Raw genomic sequence first — 21972 nt, 5'->3', positions numbered from 1 at the left:
ACTACGTATGGAATCGCCTTAAGATGAAATTGTTTACAAAATGGTACTATAAAAATTGTTTAATTATTGTTATGATAGCAGTAATTGAAATCTTTTATATTTCCAATCTCACACTTCATTGGTATCCATTTTATCTTTTACAACTTTGCATGGCACAGTTTCCACCCGGACCTTGTCAGTTGAGCCATCTGCCACGGAAAAGGGGAATTCCTCCATTCCGTGGCAGGCGGCGCCATAGTTTCCTTTTTTATCCACGGCAATAACGCCACCGGAGAAAGAAGGGTAATGCGCGGCGATGCGCTTTATCGCAATTCCAGCCGCCTGCAATGGTGTGGATCCCCGACGCATCTCGTCAACTGCTAAAAAGCTGCAAAATATTTATTTTTTACATTAGATAAGGAATGTTGTTAAGATAGTGCTGTAAAAAAAAATATTTCCCATCGAAATGAAATGTTTTACCGGGATGAAAAGTAACCTATATCATATCCTAGTCCTTCAACTATCCATATGCAAAAAAATCACATTGATCGGTCGCTACGGTGCAACGTAAAAGAAGGACAAACAAACACATTTATAATAGTAGTTAGGACAAAAAAATAATTTACCTACTCGGAACAGTTATTATTGTTCACTACTAAATAAAGTAAAAATTATTTAGATTTTAGGTAGGTACCTAGAAAAAGAACTGATTTTTTTTACTGTTCATAGACATTCGAAAATATTATCATAGACAAACCTCGGTGAAAATCTCAGCATGACGTCACCGTCCCCTGTGGCAGCTGCCGCCCCCACTAGACTATCAGCGTAAGCACCTGATCCAGGAATTGCAGAGTCACCTACTCTCCTAGAATCATAATAACTTACTCTATAACTACATATTCATGAAACGTGATGAAAATGTATGGAGACAGAAAACATTGTTGAAGAAATGTTGATTCCAAATTAGTCTTTATATACTTGACAGATTGTCAGACTGTAAAAAAGGGTTAGTTACACACGACTTTGTAAGATGTAAAATAATAACGTTCTTCCTGAAAAAGATGGTTAATTTCATACACGATTTTTGTGCAAATGCAAAATATGAAGGCTCGCACTTAAAAAGGCTGTTATAATATCTACAGATATTACTGTAGGGATCCGCTGCACGCCTTTGTAATTCCCGCTAGGGAAAATAGAGCCAGTTGTAGGGTTAGGCAGCCAATAATTTTCTCAGAAGTCAGCGGGAAGGGGCAGCGGCAGGCAGCGGGTCCATACAAGTCCGTAGCCCAGGAGATCCGTTGATAGGGCATTGGAAAGCCAGAGTGATCCTTTTTGTTTGTTTAGTGGCCCGAGCGCGGCAGACAAAAAACAGATTGGGCATTTTGGCCGCTCATTTATAGGCTTCCCATTGGTCTTCTTTACCGTTGTGGCGTACGGACCCGCTATGGAAAAACTGTTGAAAGGTGAGTGCTAGCTGAGTAGAATATCTATGGTGGTTTGAAATCTTTTGTTTTTATTTCTTATCGTTTCTTGTGCATCTTTTGGTTTCGACGTAAAAGTCAACGATAAATGGCGATTCCTAAAGTTCATTTGGTGTTAAAGGCTGTGCAGATTTCAATTCAATTCGACATAAGTTTCCGACCTACTTAAGTTGTAAGGAGAGTCTGTTTCAGGAATGGTCGTGGACCAGATTGGAATATTTTGAATAACCAATATTAGCGAGATGTCCGTCAGTTTGTGGCTCTCATTTCTCAATCGGAAACAATCGTTAAGAAATTGTGCATTGCCAACGCTTAATCTTCATGAGATCGCGAGCACAAAATAGGACTCGTGATTGTAACCAAAAAAAGGTGTGAATATCTGTTTGTTTGTTTCTAATTTGGATAAACTCGAAAAATATAAATAACACTTGGTTTCAACTTAATTACTACAATAAATATCTAATTATGTGGTGGGAGATAGTAAAAGATGCAGTTCCATTTTTTCTCAATCAAAGTTAAGTTTGAAGGTTAGGAAATATGCATAAATTATAAATTATCTAAAAGAGCGCTTTGCTAAGTAAAGAGCTGTAAAGAAAGATGCATAAAGCTCTTTTTCGCAGGACAGTACTTTCAGATGTCAGATAGAACCTTGTTGTTGTGAGGGAACATTCAAATATTCCAACATTTTTATGATTGAAATAATATTTTGGCTAGTGGATGGGGTACGCTCCGAATGAGAATTATATTGTCTATGGTTGCGCCTTTTTTTGAGTTTCCTCTATCCTCGTCGATGGTGAAACATGACAAAGGCGAATCGCACGCATAAAATGTGTCCCAATTTGTATCATACAAAATGTACGGAGTTATTGATCTAGTGAGTTGTTTATTTGTGATATTAAGTACTGTAGGCTCAGAAAGAAACACATTTATTTGATTATTTATTATATTGTAATAGTATTTAATTATTTTATTTCTCGACACCAATTTAATATTTTCTCAGAATAATATATCAACAATTCTATTTGGGATTATTTTTGTCATATTATATTACTAGCTGACGTGTACATGGCGTTACTCGACTTTTCTCTACTTTCTGTAAATATAATATGCTTGTATTATATATATAAACTTTCCGGAAGAAATTCTCTAAATGACGGTGGAAACCCTATCAAAATCCGTTATGTAGTTTAGAAAAACGAAGCATACAAACAGACAGACGCCGATAGCGACATTATTTTAGTATAATAGAGATTAAAAATATTATTAATAATTCTGGGCCTGGGAAGTATAAGACACCATTCACTTTTTGCAATATGGACCTTTATATATGGTGAAGATTTATATTTTTTTCTCCATATAAATGTATAAGACAAAAATTAAAATTTTACATAATAAGTAAATAGCAGTGATTTCAAAAACACAATATCTCATATATTTGTGGTCACTTAGAGGCATACAAGATTATATCCACAAAACAACTAAGTGAAAATAGTGGGGAGGGGAAGGAGATGGGGAAGTATCTGGCTATTCATATTTGGTCACCAAACATGATTAAAGCCATTTCAAACAATATTTTTCAATCTGAATGGTGGTCTTACATCAGGGCGATACTGAGAGCATTTTATAACCGATGGCAGAGGTGTTGGTTATCCAAAAGATGGTTTACGGGGCGGTGGTAACCATACCCGCCTCCCAAATTAATAAAATATCAGTAATGTACAAACACCATGTCCTCTAATTAAAAAAATGTTGAGAGGAAAACAACACCATGTCCGTTAAATAAATTTCAATTTCTGTCACTATGTTTGTACTCTTTAAAGAAACAATAAATAGTAAAAAGTTAAAAAAAAATGTTTTTGGTTGTCGAAATAATTCAAAGATTCCATTATAAAAAACTTCTTTCTACTCTCCTGTAAAATTATGAAAATGGGACGTAGTGTCATATGCCTCCCAGGTCAAGAATTAAAACATTGTTAAATAATAATGTTTTTTTTTAAATTTTACCTTTTGTACTTATGCTATTTAGTTATTCCTATATTTATTTTTTTTTTACTTATACTTATGTTATCGGCATATGTTGTGTGTTTTGTATTTAAATAAATATCTACAATATAATATCATAAATACACTTACCCAGGTATTTTATGGTTAGCTCCATTGGTTGAAGTGCCCGCTGCTATATTTCCCGATTTGTCAATAGCCACCATTCCGATAGTGTCGTGGTTATCTGGACCAATACCGTCTCTGGTATGCTCGACACTATGTCCGTTTATTTGATTTGGGGTGTAAGGACCACATGAGGTTCTCGGATCGGGATTCACAGACTAAAATATAACATAAAGGTGTCATCTTTAACAAAATAATCAGTTAACAATAAGAGATGAGTCTGGGGAGATCGTTAACAATATAATCAGTTAGCAATGAGAGATGAGTGTGGGGAGATCTTTAACAAAATAATCAGTTAGCAATGAGAGATGAGTCTGGGGAGATCTTTAACAAAATAAGCACTAAGAAACCAATCGTTGTGTTGCACAATTTTTGAACACAGGAAATTTGAGACCGAATTCACGGACAAAAAAGTGGACACCTACAGTGAATGAAATAAAATCATTCATTGCCGTCTTACTGGAAATGGGGATAACAAGACGAGCCACCATTTTTCTCACTGGAAAAGGGATTCCAACGAGATATGGAGATCCAACCTCATATGCACTCGCCATAAAAAGGGAGTACATGGAGGAAAAAACATGTGAAGCGAGATAATTTTATATATTTTAATATTGTAAATGTGTAGTTTTTTTTTATTAGAATCATAAAATATCATGCTTTACTTGTTTAATTGCAAAAATAATCATTAAAATGTATTGATATCTTTCCATGTTATTGCATTTTTATTTAATTCCATATTTGTTTTATGTTTTATATCATACTTACAAAATGAGCATAGCACTAAAACAGTTAAGGCGACACAAGACTCTAATAAGGGAGGTTTGCTCGAAGCTCACATTTTAATTATTTCTAATGAATGTATTACTATAAATTTTATAAAATGTTTTTCAACTATAAAATTATCGATTTTATTTTTCTAGACGATGAATTAGTAGCTTCCTGACGGATATCTCTAAAAACATTTGGGATTTTAGTAATATGTTCATCAGAAATAATTAAAACAAACCCCACGGAAAGATCGATTTTTTATGTCCATTGTCCATTCATCACTTATGTCGTTATGATTCCCACATTATTTTAGAGATTTGATAGGGCAAATTCAACCGCAGGTCTGTCCAATACACCAGGGCCACACGTCGCATATTTTTGTGAACGGCTGCTTCACTCACATTGTTAAGATTCTGGCTTTGTTTTAGGGTATTTTCTTGTCTTAATACAAAATACACAAGTTTGAACACTATTTTCTTTTTGTACATTTTGAACAAAACCAAAATTCCAAACAAGATGCATTGACAGCTAAATGAATATTTCAAAGCTCCATAGGTATTAATGGAAATGACATTGCAAGCTATGAATAGTTGATTTTTTTAAATGTTGACCGAACATTCCATCAAAATAATCTGTTTGCGGGTTTTTTGGTGAGACACTCAAACAGATTTTTGGCTTTATAGTTAAGATGTCAAACCATGAAACGATTGCTTTCTACAAAAATACATAATTACGTATTACCCCGATAATTTTGAAAAATTGAGGTTAGGTTAGATTAAATTTCCAAATTGATTATGGACAATAAGTAAGCACCCACAAATAAAAAAAGTAATAACCAGCCAAAAATTCGGTTGACAATTCTGACTCTTCCACTTGAGCCAAATGTCTGTGGATTTATTGGTCGCCAGAGTCTCCTCCTTGAACCCCATTTGCCTGGCGAAGTTGGTAGCCTTCTCCCCAGCCAGAATGGAGTGGGAGGTATGTTTCAGCACCATCCTGGCCACTGATATGGCGTTCTTTACATACCGCATGGCCACAACTGCGCCAACATTCATCGTATTTCTAGAAAAAAATGTATATAATTGATTGAAATTTCGTTTGTATAAAACTGGTATCTCATCTGATCTATTTCATAGAATGAACCGTTTTAAAATGTAAAGGAATAAATCGTTGCACATTCACAATGCTCCATTCTATTTCGTTCAAACTTGCTCTATTCTATTTTGTTCAAACTTGCTCTATTCTATTTAGTTCAAACATGCTCTATTCTATTTAGTTCAAACTTGCTCTATTCTACTTTTTTCAAACTCGCTCTATTCTATTTTGTTCAAACTTGCTTTATTCTATTTTGTTCAAACTTGCTCTATTCTATGGTTGAATCTGTATTAAAGAATAGAACGAAAGTTGAAGATGATTCAACAATGGGTTTCTATTTTTATCGGGCGTTCTATGGCATAGAAAGCCTGCTCACACTGATATATTCCATAGATTCTATGAAATCGCCCTATGAATAGGTGCGGTGAGAAAGCGGCATGAGGGATCATCTACATGGTCGCCGTTCAAGCAAAACTCACTAAACCCCAAAACACATTTTTGAGACACTGCAAATTTGAAATCTAAAATATGTTAGGTGAAGATTAAAATACCATTTTAAAGTTTATTTAAACGAAATTTCAGGAAATTTTGACTACCCGCATAGTAACAGAAAAAAATATTAAAATTTTTATTTATTTCTCCAACATTCAAATTTAGATATCTCAAAACTTGTGCATGTGGGTTGGTGAACAGCAACGATAACGGTATATGATAGGCAAAATGATGTGATTTGACAGAAAATTATTTTATAGTATTTTATTTTTAGAACGAGTTTATTTTTATCTTTATAGTTTGTGATGAAAGGCTTTAAATCACAGTGAAAGAAAAAACAGATAAACCATAGCTGCAAGAAAATATGCAAATTATTTATGAAAACGGACATGCTAACGACATCTGGCGGAGAAAGAATTGATCCAGCTTGCTTGCAGTAGACTCCTGTAATAGTTGAAATTATATCGAGGTTCTAAGACGAAAGCAGAGAGGTCGTAAAATCGTCTAGGACGACTGGTACTTCCCCTTTTCCTAGGCCTATAAATAAATATTGAATTTTGTCAACCAATAGATCTGAACAAAGAGCTATAAAATTTTGAGTAACCAATCAGTGAGCGGAGGGAGGTGTGTCTACGACGGACAAAGGAATAAACTTTGGATCGGGCAATAAAAAAAGATAATTAATGGCTTCTTCTTTCCCACAGAAATTAGAGGTGAACGCACTTTAGGGTCAACGTCGACTTTCAAGGTGACAAACTCCTGGAAATGTTTACAATAACTGAGGCATTTAGGTGATGGCGAACCATTGAAATCGAGTGCTTTGAAGATTTTACAAGTTGAAAAACACACACACGAAAATGCAATGGAAAAACTATAAACGTGATAGTATAAAAAAGGACGGGAAAAGCGAAGGAAAATCACTGGCAGAATTTTCAACTGTAGTACAATTATTTATGATAGAAGGAGGGTGTCATGTTCGATAAAAATCGTACTAAAGAGAGGTGAGAGTTTTGGAAACAATGGAAATTAATCGTTATCAATTTAAGATGAAACGGACATATTGGTAAATCAATCTTGGATGAAAATCTCGCAAAAAAAATACACATTTTAGAAAAGTGCGGCGATCGAATGGAAGGTTAATACAGATATTTTGGACTGCTACGAAGGTTCTAGGAAAATGAAAATTGAGTATTAGAAGAAGACAGTAAAATTAAACATATATCGATAGATTAGATTCAGGAAAAGTAGACATTTTCATGATTATTAGGTTAGATATATATTAGAGTTACCCAATATTACGGAGGGATCGAAACAAGATAAAAGGTTGGCGGTCTCATGTATATTTTGAAGGATAAACAATCAAAATCCGAACATGATTTTTATTTACGTTAAGGTAATAAACGATTAGAAAAGCGATTAACTTTAACGTGGACCTTATGGAAGTATTTAGATTAGTCAAAAGAGATTAAAATTAATAGGTTTGAAATTAAACTAAATTTACGAGTCTGGTACCAAAATTTTAAACGTAAACAGGTGTCCAGACATATAATTTATGTGAAATCTTGTAAGTGAGGGATGGAGGATGGGGCGGAGATTGGATCAGGCAATAAAAGTGACAGATATCCCAGAGTCAAATTAGGTATATCTCCCATAGAAGTGTGGAAAACTATATATTAATTAATAATAAATGAAGTATGAAATTTCCCAGGAGACCACACACATCGGGAAAAGTGAAGAAAAGATAAAAGGAAGGGTAAAGAACGGAGATAGGAAATGATCCAAGTGGAAAAAAGTGATACAATTCAAACTTATCCGTGAAATAAATAAATACGACTTGGAAAATGAGTAATTATAAGAGTTATGAGAAATGACATAAGAATCAAGAAGAAATTGTGCAAGAAAACGTCGCGGATAAAAATAAAATTCAAAGATAAAGGAAAAACTCAAATCTACGTCATGGAAATAGAAAGTACGGGTGGAAATGGAAAAGCTCATATAAGTAACAATAAAATTAAGTAGAATTTAAACAAATCGAAATTCAAAAATGCATAGTAAAGATTTCGACATGGATTTAAACAATTTTCGCACGAGATGCATAAAATTGAGATCTGTATATATGTTATTGAGGACGGACCTATCGCGAATTGAGAAAAAAAAGGAACACAAAATCATGAGATTTTAACTACATTTTTGTATGAACAGAGGACAAAGGGAGCTTGGGCGATTAACGCAGACTTACCCGATTCGGACCCTATCGACTTAGATTTGTGAGATAAAAACTAACTACCGCCCAGAGCCGGAAAGCAGAACATCTTATGGAAGCAGAATCGATATTGATGGGAGGGATGTTCGGATTTACGAGTTGATAGGAGATAGAATTAAGCATCAAGAGAAATTCAGATACGTCTTTTGGAACCTGAGAGGGGTATAAAGGATGGAACACATCAGTCAGGAGGCAGTCGCGCCGAGGGTTTGAAAAGTTGTTACGTGGCAGTACTACGTCTATTGGTAAAATTCTAGTGAAATAATCTAAGTGTTAAATTCTGAACAAGTCCCCGGACTTTGTAAAAGTTTTGTAAAAAGTCTTAAATTCAGTTTCTAAATTCTGAAAACCCCACCAGTGAAGTTTTGTTAAATCAGTTTAATTTGGTTAAACAGTGAAAATAAATATAATTTAAACTCAGTGCTTAAAAGTGTTAAGTGAAGTGCAAAAAGTGAATTGTGAATTAATTAAAAATTTAAAAATAATTATTTCATTCAAAGTGAAAACATTCAAATTAAATTTAAGAGTTTGTTATCGTTAATCTAAAGTGAACGTGATCGCGTATTGATATTTAAAAATAGATTATAATTTAACGTCAATTTGGTTAAAAAATAATAATAATAGTAATAAATACTTCATCTTAGGTTAAAAGAAACACAAAAACAAAAAAAAAGGATTCGATAATAATAAACGTTTAAACCTTTGTTCTAAAATTAACAGTTAGAAAATATTTAATTTATTAATAGTCGAGTAAATTAAAAGTTTGCACAATTTGGAATAAATTTTCTTATCAATTTATATAAAAAGAAATTTAGAATTAATAAATTGTTCAATTAAAATCCATCGTGCGTATAGCGACAGTGTTAAAAGTGTTTGTCGTTCTAACCGGAATTTTAATCATCAGTCTATCATTTCGAAAAAGAATTTGAAACAGCTATCATTCAAAAAGCCTAAACTGGAAAGGTGTTATAAAATCAACGGGTTTTCTGAATTAGGATTTCGTTCGGAAGAAAAATTAAATATCAGCTAATTTATACGATTCAAGCGAGAATAAAATATTAAATAGGAATAAATAGTCGAAAAGATTTATTTTGAAATTAGTTGAAAAATACAATTAATTAGGTAGGATTTCTTCATCAAGGTTGTTGTGTACTACCCGACCGGAAATACCTTGACGTGGGTGAGTTTTCCTTTTATAAATAATTTTCAGGTCCCAGGAGACACAGAAGGGCTGTGAAGTGGAAGTATATCAATTGAATATTAAATTAAAACAACAAAACAAAGAATTACACATTAATATATGTATATTGTATATTTGTATATATATTTATAAATATAAAATAAAATATTGTATATAAAGAATATATATATGAGTAATGTAATTATATATATGTATTTTATTTATTAATCGAAGCATCGAAATGGTAGCGATTTTTAATACCTACCCGAGGACATATCTATATTATTGAAAAAGAAAATATGTATTTATTAATATTCCAGACTATGTAGAATCATATATTTTATATTTATTTATTAATATATGTACTTTTATTTAACATATTTTGACAATAGAGATATGTGTACTTAAATATATATTTATATTTATTCTTCATTTAACCTAGTAAATTTACTAAATTCGGAAAATGAAATAAATAGTTTAACTTCAATAAAGGATTTAAAAATATTTTAATAAATAGTGCGCAATAAAAGTAAAGAGGCACAAATGACTTCTAAGGAATTTTAAAATAAACAAATCTCACATTTAGGTTAGTGTGTCAGGAGATGTTTATATTATTTGTTTACAAATAAAGAGCTCACTGGAGAATTGGGTCAACCGCATAGTTTGGAAACGACCTTGGCCATAATAGGCCTCTTGCATCCCATTTTTTTATTTTATTTTCCGGTTTAGGCAAATATTCTAAGACATTCTGTATTTTTTTTTTTTTTTTAATCGTATTTTTGAAACCATGGCGATTTTTTGAAAATTTTAATCCGAAAAATCGGACCATTTTTTCATAAACCGGAAAGACGGAACATAATTTATGGGTGCGAAAACAAAATAATTACATAGCCCAAAAACATTTAAAAAAAAAACGACGCATTTCACACGAATGGCAGAGGAGAATAACGAGGCATACCAAAAATATTACATCTCATAAATATTTTTTTCCTTGAACCTTCTTATTGATCATTAATCCTTATTAATTTATTTAAAGTTTTATTCCAGCAGTACTGGGAGGATATTGCAATCTCAGTCTGCCATATTAAATGAGATGACATATAATATAAATATACTTATACACAATATTATAGGATTGATGAATATATACGATTATAATGTTCAGTCACTTAATCCAAATATTTTACAATAAAACCTAATGTACATAAAATTAAATGAATTAAAGGGGAAGGTTTATCAACAATATGAAATATATAAACAAGTATAAAGAAGGTTCTCATAAAATATATTTAGTTGGTCGAAGTACCTATATATTCTATATGTACCAAGGTTGGTTTTTGTTTTTGCAATGAGACTATTTTTAACAGCTGCACATTCTAGTTATATAACATATAACTTGATATTGTACCTCTTGTTTGATACTATCCAAATGTTGCGATTTAAATTATTCTTGTACTCATAAACTCATAATAATATATTATTAAATTTGATTTTGTTAAAATCAGGACCATCACCATTATACTTCTAAGACAGCCGCCACGGAAGGATAATCTGTACGATTTTCACATCATAACATCTGTCACTTCTGAATAATATCTGTCATGTCAAAACGAAGTACTTCCAATTCTAACGCTGCGTTTTGTTACTGTTTTGTTATTTAATTAAACATGGATTCGTGTAGTAACCGTAGGATCCGAGATCGTAAAAATAATTATAAATATTGTATGGTTCCTTTGTGCCCAAATACTTCGGCGACTACTAAGGAAAAAAGATTTTTCGTTGTACCGCGAATTTCAGCAATTAGAAAACAATGGTGTATTGCAATTCATAGGTCCAGTCAATTGGGTGAACTGTCAAATAAAACCGTACGATATGTCTGTGAAGATCATTTTAATGTAAGTATATTTTTTACAATATTATTGTTTGAACACAATATTTAAAAAATACATATTTTTCTTTGTTGCATGCTTCACGAATAGTTTGCTGTACAGTACAGTAGGTTGAGTAGGTGGGTCTATTACCTAGTGACAACAAGCCTACACACATTACAATATTGTTACACTTTTGCAGGCTATTCTCAAATGAAGATACTTATTATATTTGCATTGTTAAGTTTGTATTGAATAAATACAATGTCTCTTGATAAGTTGTATTTTTATTTTCAGTTAAGCGTGGATGCTCGGAAATGGCCCCAACATCTAAGTAAAAGGGTGCTTTTAAAAAAAGGAACCATTCCTCATAAATTTGAATGTCAAATTGGAGCTGATGGGCGAGATCTACTCAATGTGGTGGATCAGCATCCAAGCTCATCTAAAGGCGGTGAAGTGTTTGTTGCAAGTCTCGAGCCAATGTCTCCTTGCCTGTCTGATGTGGATGAGTCTGTGCCACAACAGATCATCAATCAACCTCAAGACTACGTTGAACTGGAAGTGTCGTTTCCTCTCGAGAAGCCTCAATGCTCTGGACTCCAAATACTTCAACAACATGTGGATGGACCACAAGATACATCAAGCTCCGAAGAAAACTTTCACATGTTGATAGTTGAGAACGCAACTGATTCGAAAGCCATTCAATGCAATTTGAAAAAGAAATTCAAAAGTAAATTGACAAATACAGGAAAAGAACACAGTAGGGGTCCAATCGAGTGTTTAACTACTCGTGACGTAAGTACTTCTCCTGTGAAGCATAATAAAAATACCAAGAATGTACAACTAAAGCATGTCACTCTTCAGCCAGACAGTTCTGCCTCGGAATCGGCATCTGGTTCAGAATACTCCCAACAAGCTACGTCAGATTCGTACGTTGATAGTAGTTCAAATAGTGATTTCAAAAGTCTGTCATTGAAATTAACTCTGCAGCATATTGAAAACAAACCAAAGCTGTATTTAGGAATCCTTAAAGATTTTTATTGGATTGTTAAAACCCTAGCACTCCTTGAAAATATAAACATTTTAAATGTTTTAATCGTTTTAAAAAAAATTAAATTAAACTCTAGTTTCAGCATTTTAGGTGATGAATTTGGCCTTTCTGAGGCTCAAGCTTCAAGAATCTTTAAGCAAAGTTTACCGAAGTTATCTCGTCATCTTGCAGAACTGGTATTTTGGCCTAAGTCAGAAGCAATAGAAGCCTTACTACCAATTCCATTCAGAGCAAGATACAAACATGTCGTATCAATCATAGACTGTTTTGAAATTCAGATAGAGAAGCCATCAAATCCACTGCAGCAGGCACTAACTTGGTCAGAATATAAAAAATGCAATACACTCAAGTACCTAATATCAATCACTCCTGATGGCTTTATTAACTTCATTTCAAAGGGCTTTGGTGGACGTACTACAGATATGATGATTGTGGAAAAGTGCGGCTTCTTGGACAACTTGTCTGAAGGCATGTCGGTAATGGCAGATAGAGGTTTTAAGCAACTAGCTACTATTTTAGAAGGCAAACATTGTCAACTTGTGCGTCCACCAAGTGTTGTTACAGGTGTAAATAGCACTAAAAGAGAGGTGAAGTTATCCAAGCAAATAGCAGCCCTGCGTATACACGTTGAACGTGTAATAAGCCGGCTCAGAGAGTATAATATTCTAAAGCCACATTCTTGTATAGACTTCCATTTGACTCAACAAGTTGACCATATTGTTATGATTGCATGTGGACTCATAAATCTACAAAAACCAATAATTTGATCATATTAGTCTTATTAATATTATTAGTCTTTTAGTGTTTTGTGCTCTACGCTAATGTTTAGTTTAAAATGTTATGTGCGCTTCATTATCATATAAACTTTAACTTGAATATAAATATTCATAATATGTACCAGTGTAATTTTGTTTATCCTTCATGTAATGTATATAGAATAAGTCTAAAGTGTATAATATTATGTAATTATAGCGCCAGTATGTGTTTTTTATAAAAACATATGTTGGAGCTTTTACTTAGAGTTTATAGGCAATGAAGCCACCAAAAGGGATAATATCAAATACTGTAGAATAATTTATGTATAACACCTTCAACTTCTTACATTTACCATACATTCTGATTATGCTATACTAGCGCCTCCTAGCCCCGTGACTTCTGTGGGTTGGTTTTTTTTAATGCATGTTATTTGAAATGTTTTCTTTATTTTACGTTAATAAATTATATAAGTCGAAAATAAAATATTTAGTAACCTACATACGACCTTACTGTTCTTATGCTCACACGTAAAAAGAATATTAAAGCCCGCCATTAGGTTTGTATTGTCCCGAAGAAATGCAACATGCTACACTAGCGCCATCTAGCGGCCAGCGTTACCAGTCAGTGCAAGTACTGACTATAATAATGCTTCCAATATTTTACTGAGAGTGGATTGATTGCTATTCATTCATTACGCCTTACTTTTACATCAAGTTTATATAAATACAGTTGTGTTGTAGCAAAGTGATCATGTTCCACTTTTTAATACATTTCTATTTGTGTTAGAATTTCCACTTTGTAATCATTTTCTTACTTCCAATAATAAATACAAAAAAAATCTATGCGATAATACAATAACATGTGTACGTATTATCAAATAAATACTAGGTATAAATGTAAAAATATGTCTTATGTAAACTTTTTGTTTTTGTTTTTCTGTCACTTTATACAAATACATATTATACTATGGTGGATGGGATGAAAATAATATGATGCTATTGTACATAATCAATATAATCATGTATTATTATGAATAAAGAAGCGAGTGTAGTGCAGTAAATACGTGATTTATTTCAAATAATGTATACCTATACATTTTTTTTAAGTACAGGAAATATAGCTCTGGACCAAAACAGCATGGCTTTATTAATAGCTTCGACACAGAATTCTTCATCGTAATCGATGTGGAAAACATTTATTTTGCCAGATGATTCAAAGTTGGGTTCAGCAACACAAAACACTCCCTTGAATTTGTTCAGTACAAACATTTGTATTTGCATTTGTGCATAATACTTTCTGGCAACAACACCCTCAAAAAAGTAATTTTTCATTGTACTATGTTTGACTGGACACTTGACCTCAACAATATAATCATCAGTGACTGCATCCGGGGAGCCACCGATAATTGGTAATTTGCAACTGATTTTGAAACCACATTCTTTATATTTGTGTCCCAGTTGGTTTGCTAGTACCTTTAACACCAAAGGTTCTAAAAGCCGACCTCGTTGCATAGCCTTTGTGTCTGGAATCTTGGCTGCCCCTAAGATGACTTCAGTCAATGTTCCATCCAATGTTTTGCAGTTAGCTGCCTCGTATAGTTTGGATGCAGTAATTCTGCCATATCGCATTTCGTACCATAACGGGCAGTTAGCCTGCTTTCTTGTTAATGAAAAAACTTCCTCGAAGATATTTGGAGGAATATTTAGATCACATGTAATAAAATTGATGAAATCTGTAGCACTTGTATTGTGCAGGTTTCGTGTTTTCTTAAAAGCAGAAATCATCCTGTGCATGGACAAACAGTCAGTGGGCTTCGGATCCATGTAAAGTTGAGTCAGTTGGCATCGAAGCCCCTCCTTAAGACTCCTTTGGAGTACTGCTGCCAGGAAATCTCCATTACCTTTTTCCACGCTTTTTACTGCGTTCTTGCCAACTTGGGATGCCAGAATGAACTTTTGGGAGGTTCCGACACACGATAACTTTGATTTTCTCCAATAACAGTCGACAGATGTCGACGCTGGTTCTTCACTTCTCCTATGGAGCCATGTTAGAAATGCCAGTGCATGTTTACAGCCACCTGAAAGCAAAATGTTCCAAATATAAATTATTTGTCAACAGGTAGCTGGCAGAGACCCTCGCAATGATTCTGTGTTTGTTACATCACACAAGAGTTTGCTCTTCCCCACATCTCCATAGGGTAGAAGAGTGTAGAGGTTAGAGGAGAGAAACATATTTTACAATATAGCGACATACAGTTCAACTAACCTCTAGAAGCTGCACAGTCTTGACATTCTAAGACTTGTATTTCATCTTCCATCTCATCACACAAAAGTACAACAGAGTATGCTTTTTGGCGGACACGGTGCTCGGGGGTTATTTTTGCTTTCACTGTGCAGATAGGACCTTCTCTTTTTACCTGCACATACCCGATAGCATTATCACCATAACTTTCACGTGCAGACCTTTAAAATATATAATAATAACACGTTGAAAACAAAAGACAGTTGCATATAACTGAATGTTAACAATTGTCTTAATAATAATAATTGATGGAAACATAATATATAAGTACATATTAAATGTTGTCAAAATATATAACATAATATTCGTATATTAGAAGATACAGAAAAAATACTAACCTTTTTGTTTTGACATTTCTAATTTCGCTTCCAATGAAATTCATATTATTACTTAGAAAAGTAGCCATCATAAATGAATCTATGTTCGGCAAATTGTCAGACTGACCCTGAACAAAACCTACTTCAATCATTTCCAAATAATATATGCTTAATTTCTCAACAAAGTTAGCGGACTACAATACAAACAGCCAAACCCCAAACAAGTGTCAATATTCAAATTCACAAGTCGCCGGAAATCAAGGTGTTGCCATATAAAAAAAATAATCAGTGTGGAATTTTACAAAAATTAATTCAATAATATTGGAGACGGAACATTTTCAAGTGGTGACGTCACAAGCCAAAAATAACAGATTTATTTATTTTATTTAAAAAAAACTATACATTTCAAAATTTTTTGAGTAACATTTTCGTAATCTTAGTAGAGAAATCTATCCACTCATTTTTTTCCAAGTCATTAGAAAATCCTTGCAAGTGGCCTATTAGTTAGTCACAAAGGATTTTATTAATTACCCGAAACAGCTGGAAGATGCGTGTTCTCAAATACTTATCAATCACAAACGACAATTGAAAAATCACGGGTTAGCCAGATTTATATCAAAAAATTACATGAAACATTTGAATACCATTGATTAGATAATCGCACAGTTTTTATTAGTTACCTGAAACAGCTGGAAGCTGCGTGCTTACAAATACTTATCATTCACAATCGACAATTGAAAAATCACGGGTTAGCCAGATTTATATCGAATAATTATACGAAACATTATGAATATTATTGATTGGGTGCTCATACAAAACCCCATCAGTTGCCTGAGACTTTTGAGGGTCGAGTACTCTCTAATGTGGCAGTCAAAAACTTGAAACAATTGGAAAATCACGGGATAGGATGAACAAAAATTAATGTTGAACCCTGGAGGAAAAATTTAAAACAAATACAGTTCATCAATAGGAGGCAGTGGTCGCTCCTACAACAAGACCATTAACCAAACCAAATAGAGATGACGATTCTCTTAAATAAAAACGTCAAAACCAAACAAACAAAAGCTTGGAGTTCGATAGCTCTCCAAAACAAACTATCAAATATGACCTTATTCTACTAGTATTTATTAGTATCACCTTATTAGTACGTATATATTCGGTTACCAGACCTAGAGCTTCGCAGAGTTCTTGGCGCGAGATCCGAGCTCGGGATGCGAGGTAGATAGCCTCGTATTGCGAGTTATAAACCTTTCCCAAACTGTATGTATACATATATTTATTCGTATGTACTGTTTACTGGAGAATGCGGACCTGCATACAGCTTGCATTTTAGGTCTTATAGACCACCCTCGCATTTTCTCTTAAACGTGGAATGAGGATTCACGACCCGTAAGTCCACACCAACCGTGAGTATATGATTGTATATAGGACGAAACCGGTTCGCCCTAAGTAAATTGTAGTCCAAGGAGGGGTCGGAATTTGGGGGTATCGGGACCCGGGGGGAAACTTGAATGCAGTACATGATGACGTGGAAGGCTTTTTGGGACACGATAACTTAGGTATCAATCAAAGAGCCGTGTCAAAGGATTGTGCAAATTTCTAGTCCACTCCCGATCATCTCGTTTACTTGATGGAGGATTGGAGCCAAATTATGCCAGCAAATGAGCTATTCCGAGTTCGTCAAATATGCAATTAACTAATTACATTAACCTACTAAATCAATCTTTACATGTACCTTATAGCAGCAGAATCATAAAGGAGTGGTGCCACACAGACACAAGAGTTCACCAAAATCAAATTTACTAACAATTAACCATTTGAGTTATATTAAATTACCTGTCCAAATAAACATGTATAATATCTTTTATCAGCGTTTAACTACGATTTTGTTAGGGTGCAGGGAATCAGAATAATTACAATAGGAAAGTTAGCTCATTCAGAAAATTCATTTAAGTCTAGGTTTGCAATAGAAAGACTAATTCAACTTTGAACTCAACACCTCGATCAGAACCAAGAGGGTTACCACAAAAATGAAAGTAATTAAAATCCTATATCATAAATCAAAAAAATTACACAACGTTTGATGGAATTTAATTACAATATAAATACGGGTATATTTGCGTTCAAGGCCGTAAATAACGTATTAATTAGTTAAGTACATATGTCTATAAAGATATATAGTACAAGAGAGCTTTAAGTGGCTTTCTGTAGTTATCAAAGAAGAGGGTCCAATTTTCATGGAGGCTTATGTGTTGTAGGGGAGGAATTTTCCATCCCTGCGAACACATATGCAAAGCCTTAGGAAAAAAAAAAATTAAACATCGGTCATAGCCAAGAGAGAAGAAAATTCTATATTGTTTGAAACAAAATAAAAGAATGGCGAAAAGGCGAAAACATTACAAGTTTAGGTACGTAGTGTTTGTTAATTAAACCAAAACACTTATAGTTTACAGGGTAAATATGTTTAAAAATGATTATTTATTTTATATTTTAATTTTCAAATGAATTTTAATCGAATCATCAAAGGAATCAAATGATTAATCGATATTATTGCTCATAGTCCAGCGCGAGAGCAGTAGCTGCGGAGAGAGGCAGAGTATTTTTGTCTCTGGGGAGGGGGGGGGTCAAATTTTTTACCTATAAACTACCTTAAAACACTGGAATTTCGAAAATGTAATTATTATTTTTATTAAAGGTAAACTTTTGTTTGCAATACAAGATTTTTATGCAAAGCACGAAGGATAACAAATTATTGTAAGCAATAATTTACGATTATATAGATAACAAATAATTATAAGCAATAATTAGTCATCCGAAATACTAATACAAATTGAAAATATCTCCCGAGTAAAAATAAATGCCGCCAACGGGAATTGAACCCGTGCCTTCTGATGTCCGGTCAGGTGCTCTGTATCCACTGAGCTATGTCGGCTTATTTCCAACACGCCAAATGTACTAGTACCTCAATCAACCATTACTGCTTATTATATTTTTTCTTGATTTCTTGATTAGTATTTCGGATGACTAATTATTGCTTATAATTATTTGTTATCCTTAATGCTATGCATAAAACCTTGTCTTATAAACGTTAGTTTATCAATAAAAAAAAATGATTATATGGATCCCCGTTGAACACCGATTCCAGTTGCGTTATAGCTTTCTATCTAATCGTAATAAGCTGACAGGCTTAACAGCATCCTCTTCTACTGATCACAATTTGTTCCAAAGCTGAAATGAACTTAGAATCGGCATTTAAGGGGAACCTTTCCAAGGTAAAAAAAAAACTAAACTGCACTGTCTGTTTTGTTCATCCCATACGTGTACACTGGTACATATATTAATGATTTGTTCATTTAGTCTGGTAGGTACCGGGAAATTGTACCGGGTAATGAAATCACAATGGTATAACTATATAATATTGGACATTTTAAATGATAACAATGAACAAAATGTAGGTATCTAATTCCAACGAAAAAGATAGCATAACTGAACTGAAAGAATATATATATATTTTTTTAATAAAATCCCCCCCAGATTTACGACACCTACTAATTTATTATAGTGATATTATCCATCTTAAAATGACAGTCTGTCATAATATGTTTACGAAAACTGGTAAGAAATCACATTTTTTTAAGTTAAATCAAAATTGAAGTTAATTAAAAAAAAAACACTATAAAATCGACTACAATTGTGAGGAAGATTCACTAGGTTCCCGCTTGAACCACAATTAACCACAAATGGCACAAAACGCCACATAGATTTGCTTCATTCCTTTTCCATATTTATTCCGGGTCAACATGCCGAGTGGCGAACTGAAAGCAACCTAATGTCCAAATTTAATGTAATTTTAAAATTGCAAGCAAATGATGAAACATTTGTAAAAAAGATCATACTGTATTAAAAATAATATGTTCAGTAAACAAGCGACACTTTCTTATTGGTTTGTTGGTTTACTTTAATATTCCGAATTGGTAGTGTGCACTTATATGACACTTTCAATTTTCAATATAAGTATTTAGTAAATTCATGAAGGCACTCATACCACCATCTATTGATGTAATAATAAAGACATTATGGTTAGGGAATTCTTCTGTGCCTTAGACACATTATTTTTTATTTTTTTTTTTTCATGTTTTCCATGAAACGGTTATACACCAATATATCATGGAGAAGATTACATATTAAAAGGTTTACACAGGCAGTTTTACTATTTTGTCACATGTGTTATAAGATAGTTACTGAATTGTCTGTAGGTGACATTGAAAATGTCGATGGCTAATGCAGAATCGTTAAGCAGTTGAGTCGCTCTGTTTATTAGCGCGTTCTGATAGGCAGAAGTCCTCGCTTTCGAAGCATATAAGAGTGCATGGGATCTCCCTCGAGTATAATTGTTAGGGACATAAAAGTTAACCTCTTTCAACATAGGCGGATTGTGTATTGTACCAGAGATTAATTACGCTATATTATGCGCGCATAAATTGGGTGTGGCATGTACGTATTATATTATTATTTTTAATGATAAACTACTGTTTATAAGACAAGATTTTTATGCATAGCACAAAGGATAATAAATTATTATAAGCAATAATTAGTCGCCTGTAATATCAATACAAATTGAAAATATCTCCCGAGTAAAAATAAATGCCGCCGACGGGAATTGAACCCGCGCCTTCTGATTTCCGGTCAGACGCTCTGGACTACTGAGCCAAGTCGGCTTATTTCCTACCCGCCAAATAATTCAATATGTACCAGTATTTCAATCAACAATTACTGCTTATTATATTTTTTCCACAAATTGCACCACTTAAAAATTATTTACATGTACCTACTTAAATTTATTAGTTTTTAGGTATGTAAAGTTTTTTCCCAAATCGCAAATATGAAACATTAATTGAAGTATATTTTATATTAAACTGCTTTAAGCACTCACCCATCCATTAATAGAGCATCAAGAGTTGTTTCTCCATCTTCATCCGGACTGCCTCCGAAGCCAACCGTTCCATCACATTGCTTCACCTCACAGACAGAACAGCCGGCCTCAATGGCATCCAATGCTGACTTATCTTGGATAGTACTCCATGCTGTTCAAAAAATAGTTAAACCCCATGATGTTACAATACATCTAGACACATTGTAGAGCTCTCAAATTGGCAAGCAAAAGAAACGCTAATTGTCGGGTTTTCAATTTTGTGGTTTTGGTACAAACCTTCACAAGTTGCGTAAGGTTGTGTGCTAAAGTAACTAAACTGCATAAATAATAGTCCAAAATGCCCTCAAGTATGATAAGAATGTTTGAATTAATCGAAAAACACTAGAAAAGCCAAGGAATAACATTTAATTCGTAAATACACGTAAATTATTTATTATTATTAAAAATACAATCATTTCGATTGTTTCCCGAAGATTTTCAACGCCATTAGAAAAAGTGAGATAGCGAACTTAGTAACACGTATGTATAAGGACAACCTAGGACAGTAGGTCGCACACAGCATTCCGTATTCCTCTTAATGTAAGCGAGTAAGCGTATCTTGTCATCTCAGTCACACCTATGATGTAGACTGCAATATTCTATGCAACTTTTAAATACGAAAACACTACGATTATTTCATTCTTACACGCATATTCTTTGAATGTCTATCTTTGGCATACATGAACAATGTTTGATTGAAGAATTCACTGGAAACATATAATAAGAGCGTTTCTTACTTGTCAATTTTTTTCTTAATTTTGTGAGACAATAACAAATCTATATGTACTGTAACGTCAGTGGTTAAACCTAATATTTTAATTTGTAATCTTATTAGAATTCACTAAGTTTCAATAAGAAAATCATATGACTTGAAAACTTTAGTAATAACATAAATATTTACCCTTTTCGGCTGCACTAACAAATCTCCAGGTTGTTACAACAATGGGTAACTTATCAGCATTTGCGATTGTTGATATTAAAATTAAAAAAAGCAATGGAAAATATTGGGTTATCATGATTCTAATATAACTTTTTTTATGCCATATATCAGTTCAATGTTATGCTCTAGTGCTCGGGCATACTTGAAATTATATATACACCACTCGCCATGTAACTCACTCACTTAAAACTTGAAATCAATAAACCATAATAAAACTGTCTTATTGTGGCGAAAACATATAGAAATATTTTATTGTTATTCTGATTCATTTTTAATTTGTTCAAAGTTCAAAATTGACAGTTGACAACCTTCCCAGGTATTGCCAGACAAAGTGATTTAT

The 21972-nt window shown here is 33.3% G+C and overlaps 1 protein-coding gene across 1 annotated transcript; it reads right to left on the bottom strand.

The window, feature by feature from the left end:
• Positions 1–10: 10 nt before the first annotated feature.
• On the bottom strand, positions 11–21948 carry LOC149423897 (N(4)-(Beta-N-acetylglucosaminyl)-L-asparaginase). The gene is made up of 6 exons (XM_089631849.1): positions 21594–21948; positions 20654–20804; positions 5234–5459; positions 3594–3784; positions 737–844; positions 11–367 (listed from the first exon to the last, which is right to left on the bottom strand). The coding sequence occupies exons 1-6, from the start codon at positions 21706–21708 to the stop codon at positions 109–111; spliced, it is 1050 nt and encodes a 349-aa protein (XP_089487975.1). The 5' UTR covers positions 21709–21948; the 3' UTR covers positions 11–108.
• Between the last annotated feature and the right edge of the window lie 24 nt (positions 21949–21972).

Source organism: Hesperophylax consimilis, chromosome 5 (genome assembly GCF_061612785.1).
Source record: "Hesperophylax consimilis isolate HC1 chromosome 5, BYU_Hcon_1.0, whole genome shotgun sequence".
NCBI lineage: Eukaryota > Metazoa > Arthropoda > Insecta > Trichoptera > Limnephilidae > Hesperophylax > Hesperophylax consimilis.
This window is presented reverse-complemented; position numbering and strand designations above follow the sequence as displayed.